The sequence below is a fragment of the Dermochelys coriacea genome, chromosome 25, assembly GCF_009764565.3.
Source record: "Dermochelys coriacea isolate rDerCor1 chromosome 25, rDerCor1.pri.v4, whole genome shotgun sequence".
Classification (NCBI taxonomy): domain Eukaryota; kingdom Metazoa; phylum Chordata; order Testudines; family Dermochelyidae; genus Dermochelys; species Dermochelys coriacea.
In genome coordinates this window covers 481064-502498 of record NC_050092.1, presented here as the reverse complement: position 1 = coordinate 502498, position 21435 = coordinate 481064, and the positions used below count along the sequence as shown (strand labels likewise).

At 60.0% G+C, this 21435-nt stretch overlaps 2 protein-coding genes across 2 annotated transcripts in view; one reads left to right on the top strand and one right to left on the bottom strand.

Annotated features, from left to right (window-relative positions):
- The first annotated feature begins 1662 nt into the window (after positions 1–1662).
- TIMM13 (translocase of inner mitochondrial membrane 13) lies at positions 1663–4917 on the top strand. Its single transcript, XM_038384130.2, has 3 exons — positions 1663–1929; positions 2763–2831; positions 4631–4917. The coding sequence occupies exons 1-3, from the start codon at positions 1684–1686 to the stop codon at positions 4727–4729; spliced, it is 414 nt and encodes a 137-aa protein (XP_038240058.2). The 5' UTR covers positions 1663–1683; the 3' UTR covers positions 4730–4917.
- A 3079-nt stretch (positions 4918–7996) lies between these two features.
- The window catches only part of TMPRSS9 (transmembrane serine protease 9), an 85838-nt gene continuing 72399 nt past the window's right edge, over positions 7997–21435 (bottom strand). Inside the window, exons 12-20 of the mRNA XM_043502850.1 lie at positions 21165–21336; positions 19318–19589; positions 16969–17105; positions 15163–15532; positions 14764–14880; positions 11678–11849; positions 10965–11230; positions 9389–9525; positions 7997–8903 (exon numbers count right to left, since the gene is read on the bottom strand). Of these exons, the coding sequence (XP_043358785.1) occupies positions 8742–8903; positions 9389–9525; positions 10965–11230; positions 11678–11849; positions 14764–14880; positions 15163–15532; positions 16969–17105; positions 19318–19589; positions 21165–21336 (1805 nt within the window). The 3' untranslated portion in view covers positions 7997–8741. The remainder of the gene's footprint in view (positions 8904–9388; positions 9526–10964; positions 11231–11677; positions 11850–14763; positions 14881–15162; positions 15533–16968; positions 17106–19317; positions 19590–21164; positions 21337–21435) is intronic.

The following is a 21435-nucleotide window of genomic DNA, read 5'->3' as shown; positions in this document are numbered from 1 at the left end:
AGGATTGAGCTCACAACCCTGGGTTTAGCAGGCCAATGCTCAAACCACTGAGCTGTCCATCCCTCTCACACTTTGTATTCTGTGTTGTAATGGAAATCAATATATTTGAAAATGTAGATAAAGATGCAAAAATAATTATAATAAATTTAAATTGGTAGTCTGGTATTATTGGTATTGTTTAACAGTGCAATTAAAACTGGAATTAGTTGTAATTTTTAAAAATCAAATTAATTTGTTTTGAGTGAATTGACAGCCCTAGTTCTAATGTAGTCTTTGGTCATACCAACCTGAGTTAGATTTCCAGCCAGCGATTGAGACCACCTGAGCCAGCTGGCTTTAGGCATTGGTTTACACTTCTAGTGGCTGCTTTCTCTACTCAGTAATGTCACTATTGTTTACTGGCAGTGTGGGCCCTTTGGAGGACCTCTGCCTGTAGGATCAGCCTAGCTTTTCTCACCATTACCATTTCTATTTATAGTAAACACTTAGTACTTGGCACCCTAAAGCATTTAATGAGCATTACCTGATCAACTATTCCTCCTGCGGGAGTTAGAAAAATCTCTCTCATTTATAAGTGGGAAGACTGACAAACAAATCACACCTCCTTCCACCTGAATTAGTCTAGTTTCTATTCAGAGCAACATTTCCTCGTTATTGGAGCATGAGAGTGCGACATGGGAGACCTGGGTCTATTCTCAGCTCTGCTACTGGCCTGCAAGATGTTTTCTTTGTGCCTCAGTTTCCCATCTGTAAAGTGGGGGTGATGACAAAACTGGGCTGCTTTGTTCTCTGTCTCAAATCTTTGACACAGGTGGGATGCTCCCCTAGCCTGATCTGGAGGACAGGAGACAACAGTCTTAGTGCCTTTTATCTCCCTAGGGTTGCTAACCCTCCAGGATCGTCCTGGAGAGGGTTGCAACTTTTTACGTGTGCAAAATTGAACACCCTTGCCCCCCCCCCCCGGGGCGCCACCCCCCACTCGCTCCAAACCCCCTCCCTCTGTTCCTCACTTTCCACACCCTCACCCACGTGCTTGTGTTCAACAGGCTGGCTCAGGGGTTTGGTGTGTGGGAGGGGCTGGGGCTGAAGGGTTTGGGGTGCAGGAGGGGGATCGGGCACGGGGCAGAGATGCAGGCTCAGGGTGGTACCTGTCTCAAGCAGCTCCCCAAAGCTGGGGCGGCCCCATGCGCTGCCCTGTCTGCAGATGCTGCTCCCCCTAGCGGCAGCTCCCGGCCCCTGGGAGCGGCGGAGTAGGGGCGGGGCCCACGGCGCTGCGGCCGGGGCCCACGCGGCACCCGAGCGGGCAGGGAGCCTGCCTTGGCCCTGCCGCGCCGCTGACAAGGTGCCACCGAACCATGGGCCTGGCAGGGCCCGGGAGGGACCTAGCCGCGCCCCGCCGCACGGCAGCCTGAGCAGCCCCTGTGTTGTGGCCCCCGATGAAACCTCCAAACCCCTCGCCCCCTTCCTCCGGCCCCGGCCCCCTGGCGGGCGAGCGCGGAGCCGCCTCTCGCAGCCCCGCTGCCCCAGGGCACGCGGCCTCGCAGCTCGCCACGCTCCGCTTCGCCTCAGGGGGCGCTGTGGCGCGGGGAGTCAGGGGCGCCAGCCCCACGCCGGGGGAAGCTCTCGGGGTCGCGCGACCTCCGGCCCGCCAGGGGCCGCGTGGGCCACAGCCTCTGTCCCGTGATGCCTCGTAGCGGGGTGCATGCTGGGAGTTGTAGGCCCGGCGGCCTCTCGTCCCGTGATGCCCCGCGCGGGCTCTTCAGTTCCGGGCGCGCGCGGTGGGCAGGCGGCGGTGCGGGGATGGAGGGCGGGTTCGGCTCCGAGTTCGGGGCCGCGGGGGGCGGCGCGGGGGGGAAGCTGGACCCGGGGCTCATCATGGAGCAGGTGAAGGTGCAGATCGCCGTGGCCAACGCGCAGGAGCTGCTGCAGGTGGGGCCGGGCTCGGCGCCGTGGGGGGCGGGGCGGGGCTGGGCCGGGCGCCGTGGAGGGCGGGGCCGGGCGCCGTGGGGGTGGGGCGTGGTGGGGCGGGGCCGGGCGCCGTGGGGGCGGGGCCGGGGGCGGGGCCGGGCGCCGTGGGGGCGGGGCCGGGCGCCGTGGGGGCGGGGCCGGGGGCGGGGCCGGGCGCCGTGGGGGCGGGGGCGGGCGCCGTGGGGCCAGGGCCGGGGGCGGGGCCGGGCGCCGTGGGGGCGGGGGCGGGCGCCGTGGGGCCAGGGCCGGGGGCGGGGCCGGGCGCCGTGGGGGCGGGGCCGGGCGCCGTGGGGGCGGGGCCGGGGGCGGGGCCGGGCGCCGTGGGGGCGGGGGCGGGTGCCGTGGGGGCAGGGCCCGGGGGCGGGGCCGGGCGCCGTGGGGGCGGGGCCGGGCACCGGGGGGCCGGGCGCCGTGGGGGCGGGGGCGGGCGCCGTGGGGCCAGGGCCGGGGGCGGGGCCGGGCGCCGTGGGGGCGGGGGCGGGTGCCGTGGGGGCAGGGCCCGGGGGCGGGGCCGGGCGCCGTGGGGGCGGGGCCGGGCACCGGGGGGGCGGGGCCGGGCGCCGTGGGGGCGGGGCTGGGCGCCGTGGGGGCGGGGCCGGGGGCGGGGCCGGGCGCCGTGGGGGCGGGGGCGGGTGCCGTGGGGGCAGGGCCCGGGGGCGGGGCCGGGCGCCGTGGGGGCGGGGGTGGGCACCGTGGGGGCGGGGCCGGGCGCCGTGGGGGCGGGGCCGGGGGCGGGGCCGGGCGCCGTGGGGGCGGGGCCGGGCCCGGGCTCTGACACTCTCCACTCTCCCCAGCGGATGACCGACAAGTGTTTCCGGAAGTGCATCGGGAAGCCGGGGGGCTCGCTGGATAACTCGGAGCAGGTGAGGGGCCGCGCCCCGGGGCTGGTTCCCCGCCCTCAGGCCGCGCAGACAGCCGGGCTGAGGCCCTCCCGCCTCCCGCGGCCCCAGAGCCCGAGCCTGAGCCTGAGCGTCCGCATCTTCCAGCCGCGCCGCCTGGGCCCCGGGAGCCGGAGCCGGAGCCGGTGGCGGGGCTCTCAGTGGCCTGTGGCCGTGCTCGGAGGCCCCGTGCTGCCGCGCCCGTTCCCCAAGGCTGCCTGAAGGCCAAGCTCGGCGGGAACGTGGCCGCTGTGCCCGGGAGCCTGCGGTTCTCCGTGGCGCGGCGCGGCGCGGCCCCCAGGAGGTGCCTGCCCAGGCCTTGCTGGGCGCCAGACCGGGCCATGCCTGCAGCTGCACGGCTCGCCAGGTCACGCCCTCACTGTGATAAAACCGCGGCCCACCCCGCTTCCGTGGGGGAAGTGTCTTATTTAAACATCCAGCAGGCACTGGGATGGTGTGATCCAGTGGTTTTCAGACTTTTTTCTGGCGACCCAGTGAAGCTGGGGATGAGGGGTTTGGGGTGTGAGAGGGGCTTGGGGTGAGGATGCAGGGGTGAGGGCTGGGGGTGCAGGCTCTGGGGTGGGGCTGGCGATGAGGGGCTTGGGGTGTGGGAAGGTGCTCTGGGTTTTTGCAGGGGTGGGGCTCAGGTCTGGGGCAGGGGATTGGGGGACAGGTTTACCTCGGGCAGCTCCCGGTCAGCAGTGGTCCTAAGGCAGGTTTCTTGCCTGTCCTGGCACCACGCAACGTGCTGTGACCTGGAAGCAGCTAGCAGTAGGTCCGGCTCCTAGGCAGAGGCATGCAAGTGGCTCCCCAGGGCTCTCGTCTGCAGGCAGCCTGGTCCCCCGCCCCTCCGCTCCCATTGGTCAGTTCCTGGCAGTGCGTGCGGGGAAGCGAGGGCAGCGCACAAAACCCCATGGCTACCCAGCTAGGAGCCAGACCTGCTGCTGGCTGCTTCCAGGGCGCAATGCGGTGTCAGAACAGGTAGGGACTAGTCTGCCTTAGCTGGGCAGCACCACTGACCAGACTTTTAACAGCCTAGTCGGCGGGGCTGACCAGAGCCACCGTGACCCAGTGCCTTACGTTCCACAACCCAGTATTGGGTTGCAACCCACAGTTTGAAAACCACTGGTGTAATGCCACGTGTCTCATAAGAACAGAAGAGCCTTCATACTGGGTCAGACCAAAGGTCCATCAAGCCCAACAACCTGGCTTCCAACAGTGGCCAATGCCAGGTGCCCTAGAGGCAATGAATCATCAAGTGATCCATCCCCTGCTTCTCATTCCCAGCTTCTGGCAAAGAGAAGTCTCTGTAGGGTGCCTGGGGCAGGGGGAACTGCTGATCTTTGCAGTCTTGCCCAGAGTGGATTCTCAGAGTTGAGCTGCTTTGTACCATCTCCCTGAGGCTCTCAAAGCACTGTACAAGGTGAATATCCTCATCTGTATGATGGGAAAAGCTGCTGAGAAAGGAAATGACTTGCTCAAGGTTACTGGCAGAGAAGGAAGACCAGGGACTCCCTGTAACGTGCTTTGCAAGTGCCAGGGTAGCTGGCTAATGTTCTGTTGCCTGAGCTTTGTGCTTGCTTTGGTGTGGCAGATAGTGCACTGGATCTGGCATCTGTTCCTAGCTCTGTCACTTGCCTTCTCGGCGACTTTGGGCAAGTCATCTCCTCTGTGCATGACTCAGATTCCCCATCTCTAACTTGGGGATAATGAGCCCTGGCCTCCTTGCTAAAGCGCTTTGGGTCTGGGGTGAAGAGTGAAGAAGCATTATTATTCTATTTCAGAAGTGTATTGCCATGTGTATGGACCGGTACATGGATGCCTGGAACACAGTCTCCCGAGCGTACAACTCCCGGCTGCAGAGGGAGAGAGCCAACATGTGACCGGCTTCCAGCAGCCCTGACAACATGCTTCAGTACTGCCCCCTGCTCTGGGAGAGTGACTTGATTCCTGGACTAGCTGGAGTGGCCCCGTGAGAATGAAAGGAAGGGTGGTGGGAGTGAAATCCCTGTGATTTGGTAAATTTGGCATTTTCATCATGGTAGAGCAATAAAGCCATGTATGGAGCCTCTCCCTGTTATTAGCCTGCATGAGCTCAGTGTCTGAGTAGTGCAGAATGTGGACTTGAAGCAGGGAGGGATGATGGTGCCTGGCCAGAGGGGTGGCTGCTGACCATTCTGTCAATGCCGTCACCTGCTAGTAGGCTTTGCTTAATGCCCTGGGTGGAGTCTGAGGCCCAGGTTAGGGGGCTGAGAGACTGGCTAAGGAATATGTTCACTGGCGGGTGCCCTATGAAAGGGCTACGGGGGCAGGGAATCCTTCCCGAAAGGATGCTGAGCAATACACTTGCCCCGCTCCCCAAGGAAGTGAACATGAGCCTTATCGGCAGTGCATATCCACCCCTGGACTGCGGGTTTGGTGTCTCTAGTAGGAAGGTTGGTCTCTGAGCTGGGCAGGCAGGTTTGGTGGATTAACAAGGAAATTGTTAGGCAGTGGTGTGGGGCTCACAGCTTGTTGCCAAGTACCCCACAGTTAGGAGAGTTTCAATACATGGGGACATTGGATTGTTACAAGAAATAGTCTGGCCTGTGTTGGCTTTTAGAGCTCGGTGCTGGTAGTGCATCAGCCCCAGCCCCTGCAGCAGCACTGTGCCATACAGCCGTGTGGGCTGCAACCCCAACAGTTGCTGCCAAATGAGAGATTTGGAATTAAAAATCTCCCCCTTTGTCCCAGCATAGAGTTCAGCTGCAAACCCCCGGCCGCCTATCCTGGCCAGCCTGTGTTGGCCTTTCCTGCGTCACCAGTGCACCTTGTCCTAGCTCTGTGGCCTCTGCTGACTTCGTTCCATTATTGAGGTGCCTGACAAGAAATCTGCAACTGGGAAGGAAATGAGTGCCAGGATTGCTGGGGGTGCATAGAGAGGGGCTGCATGGAATTGTGCAGAGTGAAGATTAAAGGAGCTGACTCGGCCAGCTGGCCTCCTGCTGTTTGTTTTCCCTCTCATGCCCCCTCGCTTTCAGTCTCTGCCCTTTGCTTTTCGGGGCCATGAAGATGTCCCTTCCCCACTTGGAATGTGATGAATCTCTGCTCCAGGTATTGGATTAAATACTGTGACGAGCTAATGGCTGCTGGCCCCCTCAGGGCCACCTCTGGGGTTTAGGCAACTTGACCAAGGGCTCGATGGTTTCATAGGGGCCCTAAGCCAGAAGCCCCAGAGGGCAGGACCAACAGAGCTGCCCTAGTCCTTCCAGCTCCTACAGTGCCCCCCTTTTGCTCTTACCCAGTCAGTGGGTCCCCTAAGACTGGTTATTTCTTGAGTCATTGAGAACCTGTGGACCAGGAGAAGGGACCAAATGCCCAGCAGCTGTCTGTTAAAATGTCAGTTGTTTTGTTCAGCTTCTGGCCCCAGCTCAGTTGAGGGGGAAGTTAAATAACAACAGAGTGAGGTGAGCTGAGTGCAGCGCAGTGCTCGTGGAGGTGCTACTCCATGTGCTGCTGTGATCCAGAGCCAGGTAGTGATAGAGTTCTGCGCCACTCTTGGGATTTTATTATCAGCTCAGCCTAACACCCTGTGGGCTCTTTCTTGATCTCAGTTGTGCATGGAGCAGATGCCTCCCTGAGCCCTATGCTGAATAGGACCAGAATCACATCTGGGCCTTCACTGGGCCTCAGGGTGGTCGTCCCACTCTCTGGTCCTGCACAGGTGCATTATGGAATTGTGCGCAGCCTGAGGCTTGTCACTGTCCTGGCAAACCCTGTTTTCCTAAGCACAAAGCAGGATTTGTGGGCAGGTGGAGTCTGCCCCCAGGAATGTTTAATAGCTGCAGGGGCCAGCAGAGCCCAACCCACTCTGCTAGGAGACAGCATTGCAATCCCAGAATCCTAGGGCAATTCCAGGCCAAGAGGATGTTGGATTGTGACCTAGGGAATCATTGCTGCTTAAACAACTCAGCAGGGGCTTGAAGTTGCCTTCTAAGCTGCACTAAGGTTAGAACATAACTTCTAATGGCAGAAAGGGTTGGAACCAGTCACACAAACTCCCTGACACCACGGCAGGGCAGTGGGCACTTATAGTAGATCAACAGCCTGGAGGCCTTTTTAAATCAATGGGCCTAGCCAGGAGCCTGTCTAGGAGCCCCAAAGCAGGGGACTGGATCACCCACCCAAGGCTGCATTAGCTCATACTGTGCTCACTCACCTGAAAGGACTCTGGGCCCAGCCTGTGTTGTAATGCGGCACAATGGTACTACTGGGAGCTCTATGGGCAGGGCTGCACTTTGGCCATGGTAGGCTGAAGGATTGTCTCTGCACCAGATGTTCACCGTGGCTTGCATCCAGAAATCCTCAAACCCCTCTTTCCCCCCCCCCCCGCCCCACTCAGCTGCTGCCTCACCTTGGAGGCACCTAAATTTCCAGCCGCTGATGTGCACAAAACTACCTCAGTCCTGACACCGCCAAGCTGCTCTGCCCCTCGCTCACACCTAGGCATCCCTTCATCTCCTGTGGGCCTGATCTGGTAGGTGTGCTCAGAGCACAAAAGCTGGCCAAGGGGGTGACCATCTCAGGAATTTTTGGGACTGGCTGAATCTGTCCATCCCAGGACACTAAATAGCCCAGGTGTTTGGGCACTCCTCTGTGATATGGGCCAGCTGTTTTCAAATCCTTGATGTGCTGGATTTAGAACCGGGGTCACCTGCCTTCCAGGCGAGTGCCCTAATCGCCCGGCCACTGACTCTCCTGGGTGGGAGTCTCTCAATCTCTTGCTGAAGCTGTTTCCCTTTGTATAACTAACTCTTGGCAGCCACAGAGAACCCAGCAAGAGCTGTGTGGTGAGGGCACTCCCCAGGGAGGTGGGAGACAAGTCCTTGCTCCACCTCAGGAAGAGCAGGGATTTGAAAACTGGTTTCGCACCCCAGCTGAGTGCCCAAAGACTACGGCATTGGGCTATTAGGGAGGTGGGGGCTGCTTTGTCATGGGGCTTTTCCTGGGAAAGGGCTGACGTGGCATTCTCAGCTGAGTGCCCTGTCCGGCTAAGGACAAGTGAAGATAGGAGCCACGTTACCTTGGAGGGGCTGGGCTTATCCTGGCCCACTCGGTATTACCCACTGGCTGACATAGGCAGCTCCCCACTCAGCACGCTGGCTGTTGAACATCCCTGTCTTAGGTGAGTGACTTTCTCCTAAGAGCGCCTATGAGTTAGGCACTGCAATACTGAACATTGTGATACCAAAGGCCTGCCATCCCTGGCAAGGTGCTTGAGGCTGGCTGGGGCATGGGCAGGGGTACAGATCTGGGGTGGGGCTTCTGCCAGTGAGGGGCATCCAAGGAATTGGGTCTTGGGTGGTCAAGCTGTGGTACAGTAGGTGGGTTTGGTTTGGTTTCTTGTTGCTAGCAGCCCAGCCCTGAAACTCAGGGGCAGACTGTCTGCAGAGCCACCTCCTGGAGCGTGTGCAAGCACCACTCATGGGCCCCTCTGGAAGGGCCTTGTTGCATTAGCACCAGGGTGTAAATCACCTGCTCGGTGATCCTGCAGCCACTGTGGTGATAGTGGGTGATTTTTACTCTATGCAGCCTGGGTTTCCAGCAGTTCGGGGCCCATCTAGCCCTCACACACACTGCGCTGCAAGGGCTTGGGTGAAACAGGCCATATTTATTTACAGGAGCCACTGTCTAGAATTGCACCATTCTAGGCAAGCAAGCTCTGATTAGTGCATGCCCTGGTGCTGAACCATAGCTGGTGCAGGGCGTTCGGCTGCACCTGCCTTTGGCATTGGGCCATCTTCACCCCTCGGCAGCATGAAGGAGTGTATGTGGGCTAAGGAAGTAGTGCCCTAGGCGCTCTGGTAACCATTCCATCCCATGCTTCTCTCCTTCCCTGAGTACAAAAATGCAGCTTCACAGCTTGAGGTTCTGCCCAATCCAGCCCCGGACGGCGGTGACTTTGGTGTAAACGCCAGGGAAATAAGGCCTTGCACAGCCATAGCCCCAGCTTGTGATTCCAGCTAGAAACCAGCGCCCTGAGGGTTCCTTGCAGGCCAAGGGGCCACCTGCATCGCCCTGCGGAAAGAGGGAGAGCAGTCTGTGTCAGGCCAAGAGACCCCAGCAGTCCTCGACATGTGCTCTTGCTCCCAGCAGCCGATTCCTGAGAGTCACCTCGGGCCCAGCCCAGCTCCATGGGGACCTGCTCCCTTCAACTCCCTGCTTCTGGGGTGGCTCTGCACATGAGCTTGTGTACACAGGCTGTGGCCTGAGATTAGGGATCTCTTGTGGGGAGAGAGGCCCTGGGAATGGTGACTGCCAATGAAACACAGAGCTGTTAGCAGGGGGAGAACAGCAGCTGCCCAGTGCCCCTTGGCTGCCTGGTGTTCCCCTGCCTCTCGCTGCTAGGGGCCAGTCAAGGGACACTAGACAGTTGGGGAGAGGAGATCCCAAGCAGTCAGTGAGGGAGCAGGGCAGGGGCCCAACAAGGGAGAGGTTGGGCTGAGGGAAGTTTCTGCCCTGTGGGCCCAGCTCCAGGGCTCGCTTGGCCAGTCTGTGCTCACCGAGCAGCTGTCGATGGTGCCCTGCGGGAAGCCGGCACACACCATCCTGCTGCTGATCTGGATGGGGTAGAATTTCTTGCAGGCCTGGTCACCAATTACATTTACTGCTGCCTTTTGCAGATGCTTGGACATGATGCCTACAAAGACAAAGATCGCTGTCAGCCTGTGCACCTGACCCTGGAACTTGGGGAGAGAGAGGCATGGGGTTTAAGGAGCGGGGTGTTCTGTGGTGCTTGGCTGCAGCATGTGGCACCCAGGCTATGGGCTGGCTCTTGTGGCATGAGGGTGAGGCCTTTGTTGGGGAAGGCTGGGCTCCCCTCCTGCCAGAGTAGGGATGCACTGGGCAGCTGGATTTGTTAGTCATGCCTTGATAGCAGTGGTGCAGGTGTTCACAGGCAGATGATTTAGCTGGAGTGTGGAAATCAAGGCTGGCATAGGCGACCGCCAAATGGGGGTGGTGCACGCATCAGAGCAGGGTGAGTGGAAGCACAGATGTAAGGCACTGGCATGGATATTAGCTGCACTGTGTGGGTGCATGTATCATATGGGAGGAACAAGCTAGAGGGGTGTTGGTGTTGGCTGGACAGATATGGTGTAATGTGAGTGTTGGCTGGAGGGGTACGGCGCGGTGGGCACGGCGGGGGCGTTGGCTGGAGGGGTACGGCATGGTGGGGCGGCGGGGGCGTTGGCTGGAGGGGTACGGCATGGTGGGGCAGCATGGGCATTGGCTGGAGGGGTACGGCATGGTGGGGCAGTGTGGGTGTTGGCTGGAGGGGTATGGTCTGGTGGGGGCAGCGCGGTGTTGGCTGGAGGGGTACGGCATGCTGTGGGCATTGGCTGGAGGGTATGGCATGGTGGGGCAGCATGGGCGTTGGCTGGAGGGGTCCGGCGCGGCGGAGGTGTTGGCTGGAGGGTATGGCGTAGGGGGCAGCGTGGGTGTTGGCTGGAGGGGTATGGCGTGCTGTGGGTGTTGGCTGGAGGGGTATGGCGTGCTGTGGGTGTTGGCTGGAGGGGTATGGCGTAGGGGGCAGCGTGGGTGTTGGCTGGAGGGGTATGGCGTGCTGTGGGTGTTGGCTGGAGGGGTATGGCGTGCTGTGGGTGTTGGCTGGAGGGTATGGCGTAGGGGGCAGCGTGGGTGTTGGCTGGAGGGGTATGGCGTGGTGTGGGTGTTGGCTGGAGGGTATGGCATGGGGGGCAGCATGGGTGTTGGTTGGAGGGGTATGGCATGGTGGAAACAGTGCAGGTGTTGGCTGGAGGGGTATGGCGTGGTGTGTTGGCTGGTGGGTATGGCATGGGGGCAGCATGGGTGTTGGTTGGAGGGGTATGGCATGGTATGAGTGTTAGCTGAAGGGTACAGCATGGTGGGAGCAGCGTGGGTGTTGGCTGGAGGGGTACGGTGCCATGTGGGTGTTGGCTGGAGGGGTATGGCATGGGTGGGCACCTTGGGTGTTGGCTGGAGGGGTAGGGCGCAAACAGTGGCCAGTTGGAGCAGCGTGGCTTATGTATTGGCTGGACGCACAGGTGGCCATGGCTGTACTGTGTACAGCCAGTACCATCTGGGTCCCCGGGACCATACCTCCTTCCTTGGTGGCACCCCAGCCTGTGATGAAACAGCGTGCCCCGTCCCTGAAGATGTGGGAGTTGTCCGGGAGGCAGATGGGCTTGATGGCACCGGTGAACCGCACAGCTGTGGCCAGCTCCAGCAGTGCCACATCATAGTCCAGTGTGTAGACGTTGTAGAACGGGTGCTTGAAGATACGGAAGATTTTCTCCACCCTCCCGTCTGTGCCACTCAGAAAGGGTGTCCCCAGAATGCCCACCCACATCTTGGGGTCACTGTAGCTGCAAGGTGGGAGAGAGCAGTGGGGCTGTTTAGGAAGGGGCTTAGCACAGCCAGCAAGGGGTCGCCTTCCTGCAGGCACTTGGGCCTGGCATACGCCATGGCTGCACTTGCTGAGCCATGCGAGGAAGCGTTTGCCCCAGCCCTGAGCTCAGTGAAGGCCCAGCAGCAGGCAGTGCTGGCAGGAGCCCTCCCCTTGTCCATGGTTTCAGTGGCAGTGCCCCCATGACTGGTTCTCCATGGTCTCTGCCCCTGGGCAGAAGCTGTGTGGTGGGGCTCTGACATGGGGCAGGAGTGCTGGCTTGGCAGCCTAGAGCCTCCCCCAGGGCACCTGTGCAAAGGGTCTGAGCTGGAACCAGGCAGCGTCCTGGAGGGGGAGGAAGAGCTGAGCAGACAGCCCCCCAGGAGAGCCCAGCTGGGCCAGGCCGCAGTGACCCTGTCTCACTTACATGTCGAAGCAGTGAGCTGCTGAGAGCAGCCATTTGTCAGCAATGAGGACAGCCCCACACTTGTGCTCCTTCCGTCGCAGCCAGAGGCTGACCTGCCAGGGCCACTCGCCCCGGGCTGCTCCGCTGCCACCCACTATCTTGCTGAAGGCCGCGGCAGGGGTCATGCCGCAATCTGAGAGAGAAGGAGAAGGCAGCTGCTGGTTAAGCAGACATGAGTCTCTGAGCTCCCTCCTTTCCCCACAAGCAGCAGGCTCCTGGGAGAGGTGTGGGCGAAGTGCTCGGGGGTAGCCCACTTTGCGGGATGTGGGGAAGGAAGGAGCTGGGTTTGGCAGATATGGAGTTAACAAGTCTTGCTGGGACCCTGCTGCGAAGAACCCAACGGCTGTCCCGGAGGGGTTGGGTTGGATGATCCGGGGGTACTTCCTGCCCAGGCAGGCTGGGCCATTGGGCTCTATGGAGCTGCTGGACCAGATCATGATCAGACTAGGGTTGAGTGGCATGCAGCAGGGAGGGGCCTGTGGGTAAGCGGCAGGATAGGAGGGGGACAAGTGGCAGGCCAAGGGTGCCCACTTCCTGTCACAGATTTGTACATTTTAGGTGGGGCTGGGCCTGCAGCTCCCCTCAGGAGCAGAGACTGACTCGGAGGAATGGGATGGAAGCCTGGGGACCCCAAGGCTCAGGCTGGGTGGCAGGGGCAGGAGCAGCGTGCGGCCAGCTGGCAGAACTGGGAGGGAAGAGCTTGGTAGGGCTTGTGGGGGGGGCAGGGAGATTGGCGCATGCAGGGCTGGGCAGAGGGGAACCAGATGGGGCTTGGCTTGGGGGCAAGACAGTAGGGAGGGCTGGGCAGTGGGGAGGGCCGGGCAGACACGACAGTGCAGGAAGGCCAGGCGGGACAGCCAGGCAAGAGGGCCAGGCGGGGCTGGGCAGTATGGAGCACTGGGCAGGAATGCTGGGAGGGCCAGGCAAGGTGGGACTAGAAGGCCAGGAAGTGGGGAGGGCCAGCAAGGCTGGGCAGTGGGGAGGGCCAGACAGGAAGGCCAGGTGGGGCTGGGCAGTGTGGAAGGCCAGGCAAGAGGGCCAGGCAAAAAGGCTGGGCAGGAATGCCAGGCAGTGGTGAGGGCTGGACAGGAAGACCAGGCGGGGCCGAGCAGTGGGGAAGGCCAGGCAAGAGGGCCAGGCGGGGCCGAGCAGTGGGGAGGCCTGGGCAGGAATGATGGGCAGGACAGCAGGGATGGCCGGGCAAGAAGGCTGGGCAGGAATGCCGGGCAGTGGTGAGGGCCAGGCAGGAAGGCAAGGCTGGGCAGTGGGGACGGCCAGGTGGGGCTGGGGACTGGGGAGGGACAGGCAGGAATGCCAGGAGGAGCCAAGCAGTGGGGAAGGCCAGGCGGGGCTGGGCAGTATGGAGGACCGGGCAGGAATACCAGAAGGGGCCAGGCAGTGGGGAGGGCCAGGCAAAGCTGGGCGGTGGGAAGTGCCAGGCAGGAGGGCCAGGCAGTGGGGAGGTCCGAGCAGGAATGCCGGGCAGGGCAGTGGAGAAGGCCTGGTAGGAATGCCGGAAAGAGCTGGGCAGTGGTGAGGGCCAGGCAAGGCCGGGCAGTGGGGACAGCCAGGCAAGAGGGCTAGGTGGGGCCGGGCAGTGGGGAGGGCTGGGCAGAAGGGAGGGCCAGGCAGGAATGCCGGGCGGGGCCGGGCAGGGGGGGAGAGCAAGGCCAGATGGTGGGGAGGGGTCGGAGAGTGTCAGTGTCAGACAGGGTCAGACCCAGCAAGGCAGGGTGGGGTCAGACAGTGAGGAGGGCCGGACATGTGGGACCGGGCAGGAAGGCAAGGCGAGCCTGGGCAATGGGGACAGCCAGGCAAGAGGGCAGGCGGGCTGCGCAGTATGGAGGGCCGGGCAGGAATGCCAGGAGGGGCCAGGCAAGGTAGGGCAAGAAGGCCAGGCAGGGGCCGGGCAGCGGTGAGGGTCAGGCAAGACCAGACAGGGGGGCAGGGAGCGGGAAGGACCGGGCAGGAAGGCTGGGCCAGGCAGACCAGATGGGGCTGGGTAGTGGGGAGGGCCAGGCAAGGTGGGGCAAGAAGGCCAAACAAAGCCAGGCAGTGGGGAGGGCCAGACATGAAGTCCAGGCGGAGCCAGGGAGCGGGGAGGATCGGGCAGGAAGGCTGGGCCGGGCAGTGGGAGGGCTGGGCAGGAATGCTGGAAAGGGCTGGGCACTTCTGAGGGCCAGGCAGTGGGGAGGGCCGGACAGGAAGTCCAGGCGTGGCTGGGCAGTGGGGAGGGCCATGCTGGAAGGCCAGCCGGGGCCGGACATCGGGGTGGGCTGGGCAGGAAGGCCAGGCGACGCCGGGCAGTGGGGAGGGCCGGGGAATAGGGAGGGCTAGGCAGGAATACCAGGCGGGGCTGGGTAGCGGGGAAGGCCAGGCAGGGCCGGGCATGAAGGCCAAGCAAGGCTGGGCAGTGGGGAGGACCGGGCAAGAAGGCTGGGCTAGGCAGTGGGAAGGGCTTGGCATGGGGGACCAGGTGGGGCCGGGCAGTGAGGATGGCCGGGCAGGCGGGACTGGGCAGTGGGAACAGCCAGGCAAGAGGGCCAGGTGGGGTTGGACAGTACGGAGGACTGGGCAGGAAGGCCAGGAGGGGCTGGGCAGCGGGGCAGGAAGGCCAGGTGGGGCCAGGCTGTGGTGAGTGCCAGGCAAGGCTGGGCAGTGGGTAGGGCCAGGCGGGGCTGAGCAGTGGGGAAGGCTGGGCAGGAATGCCGGGCAGGGAAGTGGGGAGGGCCGGGCAGGAAGGCCTGGCGAGGCCGTCAGTGGGGACAGCCAGGCAAGAGGGCCAGGTGGGGCCGGGCAGTGGGGAGGGCCAGGCAGGGCTGGGCAGGAAGGCCAAGCAAGGTCGGGCAGTAGGGAGGACTGGGCAGGAAGGCTGGACCGGACAGAGCAGAAGTCTTGGCAGGGGGGCCGGGCAGGAAGGCCAGGCGAGGCTGGGCAGTAGGGAGGGTCAGGCAGGAAGGCCAGGCAGGGCCGGTCAGTGGTGAGGGCCAGGCAGTGGGGAGGGCCGGACATAAAGTCCAGGTGGGGCCGGGCTGGCCAGTACTCACTGCAGTTGCGCTCGTCAGAGCCGTTGCTGCAGTCACTGACGCCGTCGCATTCCGGGTTCGCTTTCCCAATGCAGATCTTGCTGGAGCACTTGAAGGTGAAGCTGGTACAGGGCACCACTGGAAGGTGACAATCCACAGCCAACTCAGCATGTGGCCTGGCACCGCAGGAAGTGCACCCTGTCTGATATGGGGCTGGATTGTTCCCTGCGATGGAATGTGCTTGCTGCACGGCAAGGGTGCTTGTCCCGCCCCATACTCCATTGGTACAATGGAGGTCCATCCCCCCACTGGTGCCTGCCATGCAGTTTGGGTGCCTCCCCCCTCCTCTGGTGACTGATGTGAGGTGGGGGTTCTCCTTCCCCCTTCACAGGCACCCCAAGCCTGGCTCAAGTCTGGTACCTGGGAGCTGGCTGGGCTTGGCAGCCCCTGTGGTCTTTGGAGCAGCAATGGTGGTTTTCCTGGGGGTAGCAGCTGGCTTGGTGGTAATTTGGCTGACTGGGCTGGTGGCTGCCTCGTTGCTGCTGGGCTGGGCTGGGGAGCTGCTTGTGGTGGAGGTCCTGGCAGTTGCCGTGCTGGGCGAGGTGCCTGCTCCAGAGCTGAGGTTGGGCTTGGATGAGATGGCATCCAGGATCCAGTCCTTGAGTTGTGTTATTCTAGAGTACACTCCCGGCCTCTTAGCCTGAGCACAGCCAATCCCCCAGCTTACAACACCGGCCAGGTAGAATAGGCCCGGGGTCTCCTCACAGGCCAGCGGGCCGCCCGAGTCCCCCTGGGGAGAAGCCAGGCAGTGACAGCTCAGTATACTCTTCCTAGAGCCCCTGAAGGAACTCCTCAAACAGAGGAACCTCCAGGTGCTACGGAGAAATGGACAAGAAACTGTGCATTGCACATTCGTGGAATATTCTGCATGTAGGGGGAATTTCACCCAGCTTCTCAAGGTCAGCTCATGCCCTGAAGCACCCATACTCTCTCACCCCATCTAGTGTGACTGTGCACACTTTCTTTAGCTAATTCAATGGCCAGCTGTGTTTAGACTCTGAACCTCTGGGCCTCACTGATATCCTGTGGCATTGAGTTTCACAGGGTAACTATGTAAAGCAGTATTTCCTGTTTTGAGTTTTCAGTGCACTGCCCTTCCCTTATATAGAACAGCCCATTGTTCTCCGGTCAGGAGGATTTGGGGTCAACAAGTGCAGCTCACTGACCTGCCTTATGGCACTCGGCATTTCTACAGGCCTCCAGGAAACAGTCACAGTCTCTCTAGACAACCCTATGGCCAGACATCAGGGGCAAGGGCAGCAATTTGTACCTGGGGTCTTGAATATTCCTGTGGTGTAGCAGAATTGTGGTTTAGAAGGTCACTCACTAAACTGCATGGGGCTTCATTTACCTTCCCTAAGACAGCGAAGAGCCAAGCTGCCTCAGCCGATCCTGGCAGATGGACTGTCCTTCTCATCTGTCCATGTCAGGGGTGGGCAAACTTTTTGGCCCAAGGGCCACATCTGGGTATGGAAATTGTATGGCGGGCCATGAATGCTCACAAAATTGGGGGTTGGAGTGTAGGGGGGGTGAGGGCTTCGGCTGGGGGTATGGGTTCTGGGGTGGGGCTGGGGATGTGGAGTTTGGAGGGGGGCAGGGGAATCGGGCTGGGGCAGGGGCTTGGGGCACAGGAGGGGCGTCAGGAGTGCAGGCTCAGGGTGGCTCCTGGAAGCAGCGGCATGCCCTCTCTCCAACTCCTAAGCAGAGGCACAGCCAGGAGGCTCTGTGTGCTGCGCCGCCCGTGCAGCTCCCATTGGCTGTGGTTGCCAGCCAATGGGAGCTGCGGGGGCAGTATGTAGAGCCCCCTGGCTGCCCCTATGCATAGGAAGCGGAGGGGAAACATGCCGCTGCCTCCGGGAGCCACGCGGAGCCCTGGCATGCATGGAGTGGGGCAAGCCCCCAACCCCACTCCCTGGCTGGAGCTTGAGGGCCAGATTAAAACATCTGAAGGACTGCATGCAGCCACCGGGCCGTAGTTTGCCCACCCCTGGTCCATGTAGATCTTGCTTATGGCAGCACATGGACAAAACTTCTGGAAGTACCACAGTCGCTGTGCAGTTTGTCCCCACCTTCCCCCAAGAAAGATGCTGAGCCCACGAGCTCCCGGCAGCTCTCTGGGTCTTTCCGGGGTGGCCTGGAGCAAGTAAAGAACCCCAAGGTTCTTACCTGGCACGAGTCAACCCTCCCCTCCAGGAAGCCTGCACAGATCATCCGGTCAGTGAGGGAGAAGTTGTAGAGAACACTGCAGGTCTTCTGGTCAATGATGCCGACAGAAGCTTTCTGCAGGCTCTCGGGCTTCGTGACTACATGAAAACAAAGGGATTAGCAAGCACGGGGATGCGAGGCGAAGGGGAGCTGATGCCCACTTGCTCAGGACAGTCAAAGTCCAGGTGACAGCCTGCAGCTCTGACACAAGCGGCAGCCCAGATTCCAGGGGGCCACACGGATACACAGAGGCCACTCCAGTCCTGCTGGGATTCCGCCTTGGCAGACTGTATTTCCTTCCACTCTGTGTAAGCTACAGCTGTGCAGCCCTTGGGCTCCCATTACGCTGCCAGGCTGGCTCTTGGGGACTGGAGCCAGGCACTGCTGCTCTCCGGGCTCAGTGGCTGTGTAAGCAGGACCTGAATGAGTTCTCCTCTGACATCTAGTGACAGGCGGGGGCGGCAAGCCGTCAGGAGCAGGCCGGGTTTGCATAGACACCTGCTCTGCCTAGGTGTGCAGCAGGCGGCTGCTTTGCCACAGGGATCAGTTTGGGCTCGTTTGGGGTCACAAACCCTCGTGTATTGAATGCTGTTCTCCTGAAGGACCAGTAAAAGGGCAGCAGAACTGTGCTCGGTCAGGGCATGCTGCAGCCTCAACTGAGCTCACTTGCTAAGCAGGGAGGGCTGCCAAAAGCCGGTGAAGAGCAGAGGGGGTGGAGCCAGATGTTCTTCCCTCCATGGGACCCTCCCTTCTCTGGGGTTTAAGGATGGAGCCAGTTGGGCTCCAAGGAGAGTCCTGAGTGCTGGTCAGTGATTGCTGGGGCTGAGCTCACTGTGGGGCCGCTGACCCTTCGAGCTGGAGTGGGGCCAGTGCTGCAGCAGAGCAGCTCCTTGCTATGCAGCGAGGTCACAGAGAGCTGGACTCAGAATATGGCATCACACAGGTGGCCAGCGGTGGCAGCAGCAGCAGGTGGCCAGCAGCAGCAGGGGAGGCATTGCTTGACACCTCCCCCTTCCGGGCTGGACCCATGGGAATGCACCTTTGCTGACTAAAGGCAGCCAGCTATGAGGGGGTGCAGTGCAGGGACAGGGAAGTGGTGTGTTTGAGGGACACTGGTTTGTACTTTCATACCGCAAGGCAAAGGACACCGTGGGTAGATGTTTGCTTTTGGTCAGGTGCTTTTGAACATGGTGTTTTCCCAACTGAATGCTGGGTTCCCTCGGGGGGTGATGGATTCTGCCTGAAGAAGGGGAGGCATGAGGCCCTGCCCCCTCCATGGCCACACCCCTGCCCCCCTCTTCCCCCAAAGCCCCACCTCCTGGCCAAGCCAGAAGCCAGAGCCAGGCCAGGGAGCCTGGGTCCCTCCATCTTCCCAGGATGGGGGGGGGGCCCAAGAGGAGCCCCCAGCCTGTGTCTCCGACCCTGAGCCCCCTGCCCAGGGCAGGTTGAGGGTTCACAGTTCCCCACAGCTGCCCGTGTGACTCTTACCCTGACCTGGCTCCGGCCTGGACAAGCAGCGGCCAGGCCCGGGTGAAAAGTGGACAGGCCAGTCCCTTTGCCCCCATGTCCCAGCGCCCCGATTCCCTTTCCCTTTTAGTATAAGTTTTATGCACAGACTCGGTGCTTGTGAGGGGGGAAGTCGTGCCTCTCAGAGGCACCCAGGGGTGGTTGGTTTTCCCAGATTGCTGGGTGGGGGTTGGAGCTGGGTCTGTTTTGTCTTGTTAAGAGGATCCCCTAGATCCTGAACCTGGCCCTTTGTGCTGCTGCCACCGCTGCTTGGCAGAAGGGTTCCAGATGTTTAACTTTTTCTAGTGCCCAGGATCTCGGAAGCTTCCTAGTGGTCTCTGTCCCCTGCCTAACAGGGCAATAGGCTCCCTTTGCTAGTGCTTGTGCCTTAACCCAGTCCCTGTCCCATCCCTAGTGTCTATCCCCCTGTCCCGTGATATCAGGTCCAGTCTTAGCTGTGAGCTTGAGCTCTCTGAAGCAAGGACCTTGTCAATGTCACTGGGTAGCCCTGTTCTTTTGGGCAGTTGTAGACAGGCAATGCTCCACCACACTCTGCCCCAGGCTCTGGCCAGCTGCCAGCTCCCTTGTCTTGCTCCCTGATGGCAGAGGATACTTCCTTGGCCCTGGTTCTCTCCCTGGGGGTCCTGGAGCTCTTGTTGATTTCTGGCTCTCTCTGCTGGACACCCCACTTCTTCAACCTCCTTCCTATTCCCCTGGCCTGTTCAGCTTGGGTGGCTGCAGCCGTTTTGCTGCTCGGTCTCTCCCTAGCTCACAGTAAATCAATAGATAAATCACATTACTCACTGTTGCCTTCTCTGATGTTTCCCCATCCAGAAATCATGCACTTTTTGCCAACGGGAAACTTCTGCACAGCTAACGGGAGGCACACAGGTTGGATGTACTTGTTGAAATGAAGGGGGCTGGCCAGTTCTAGCACAGCTATGTCGAAGTCCAGGATGATAGGGTTGTAGGAGGGGTGCTGCACCACTTTCTTTATACCGATTTTCACCGTGTTGCCATCTGCACCAGTTAAGGATGTGGTGCCCAGGTAGGCTTTCAGATATTCCAGCTTTGTCCTGCAAGTGCCCCCCGCCCCCCGGACACCCACTGTGAATTCTGAACAGCTAAAGCTTAAGCATCTTATGAATGTCAATAGGTTTCAGGGCCTGCAATGTGCCGTTCAGCATGGACAGAACCTTGCTGGTTAATGTGCTCTTGTGAAAGGAGGCTCTTACTTTTAGGTGACCTCTCCTTGGCTAGAGAGCAGCACAACTATCGCCATTCACAACAGCAATTCCATTACAAGACTAATGCTCATCCACCAAGGCCGACCATACGGGATTCCTGCGGCTTCACTCCCTTGACAGCCGGGGCCTGTGGGGTGCCCTCAGGGTCAGCAGTCACCTTTCAGAACTGACACTCTACCAAGGACTTGCTCTAGTGGAGGAGAAAACTGGAGCTAACTGGTTATAAGCCATACATGTCCTTTTCTAAAGCAGCTAATGGGGCACAGGCACAGAGGAAGGGCTGGCCTGGGTTGGGCCCGAAGACTGTCCAGCCCAGTGTCCTGTCTCTGACTGGCCAGCACCAGGTGCTTCAGAGGAAGGTGCAAGAAACCCACAGTGGCAGACATGGGGTAATCTGCCCCCCATGAGGGTCCCAGCCTAAACCCTGACAGAGACTGGTTTAAACCCTGAAGCACAAGGTTTCATTTCTCTCCAATATTCTTGTTGTTTGCATTAACTATTGTAACTCTGCCTATTCTTCTTATCCATGATATAAAAGTCCAGTCCCTCTTTAAATCTTACTCAGTTCTAGACCTCAATGACATCCAGTGGCACTAAGTTCCACAGTCTAATTATGTGTATGTAGGGGTAAAAGCATTTCCCTTCATCGGGTTTTAATTTGTGCTTTTCAGTGGCAAGGAGACTGCTCTTGTCCTTGTGCTGTGAGACAGGGAGAACAGATGCTCCTGACCTATTTCTACACCGTTCATTATTTTTATAGACTTTTATCATGTCCCTTCTTCTAGTCTCCTCTCTAAGGCACACAGTCTGTCTCTTCAACCTCTGATCCAAGGAGAGTTTTTCCAGAGCCCTAATCGGTTTTGTTGCTGTTGGCTGAACCCTTTCTAGCTCTGCCCTTCCTGAGATGGGGTGACAGTGCAGCACAGGTTCCAGATGGGGTGTTCTCACTGATTATGGCATTATAATCATTTCAGTAGGATCTTCCATCTCATTCCTTATGCACCCTAACATTATGTTGCCCTTTCCTCTAGCTTGGTTTGAGCACTCTGAAGTTCCTCACGTCCTCTCTGGTCTTGACTCACGTTAATTACTTTGTGTCATCTGCAAATTTTAATTCCTCACTGCTCAACCCCCTTCCTGCATCATTAGTAAATGTATTGAAACACCCTGGGACCTCGTACGGTACCTTGAAGCACCTGCTGTTCACCTTCTGCCATGGTGAACATTGGTGATGGATTCCTCCTACTCCTTGTTTCTGATCCATGACAATACTTTGCCTCTCACCTCATGACCACTTGGTAACAAAAGCTCTCAGCAGCCCCAGATGATGCAGTGTGACCTGGGCTGAGGATACTGGAACAACAACACAATATACAGAGCTTTCAAGAGGAGATGGGCTCTTACTGATTGAAGCAGTGAGCAGCCGACAGCAACCAGCGCTCCCCAATGACTGTGGCCCCACAGAAGTGCCTCGACCCCTCCTTCAGGCTGACCTGCCAGGGGATTTCTCCTTTGGAAGCCTCGATTCCTCCCACGATCTTGCTGGGTTTTGAAAGCCCAGGTCGCCCACCGCACTCTAAATAGAAGCCAAAGCACAGCCCATCAGTGCTTTCGCTGCCTCTGGGGATGGGTAAGGAGGGAGCCCTGAGCCCTGCTGGCTGGTGATGGCTCAGGG

Bases quoted from the DNA above. Each gene is read 5' to 3' on its own strand.
- TIMM13 (XM_038384130.2), top strand. From the start codon at position 1,684: ATGCCTCGTAGCGGGGTGCATGCTGGGAGTTGTAGGCCCGGCGGCCTC. The intron at 1,930-2,762 runs GTGGGGCCGGGC...CACTCTCCCCAG, and splicing joins ACGCGCAGGAGCTGCTGCAG to CGGATGACCGACAAGTGTTT. The intron at 2,832-4,630 runs GTGAGGGGCCGC...ATTCTATTTCAG, and splicing joins CGCTGGATAACTCGGAGCAG to AAGTGTATTGCCATGTGTAT.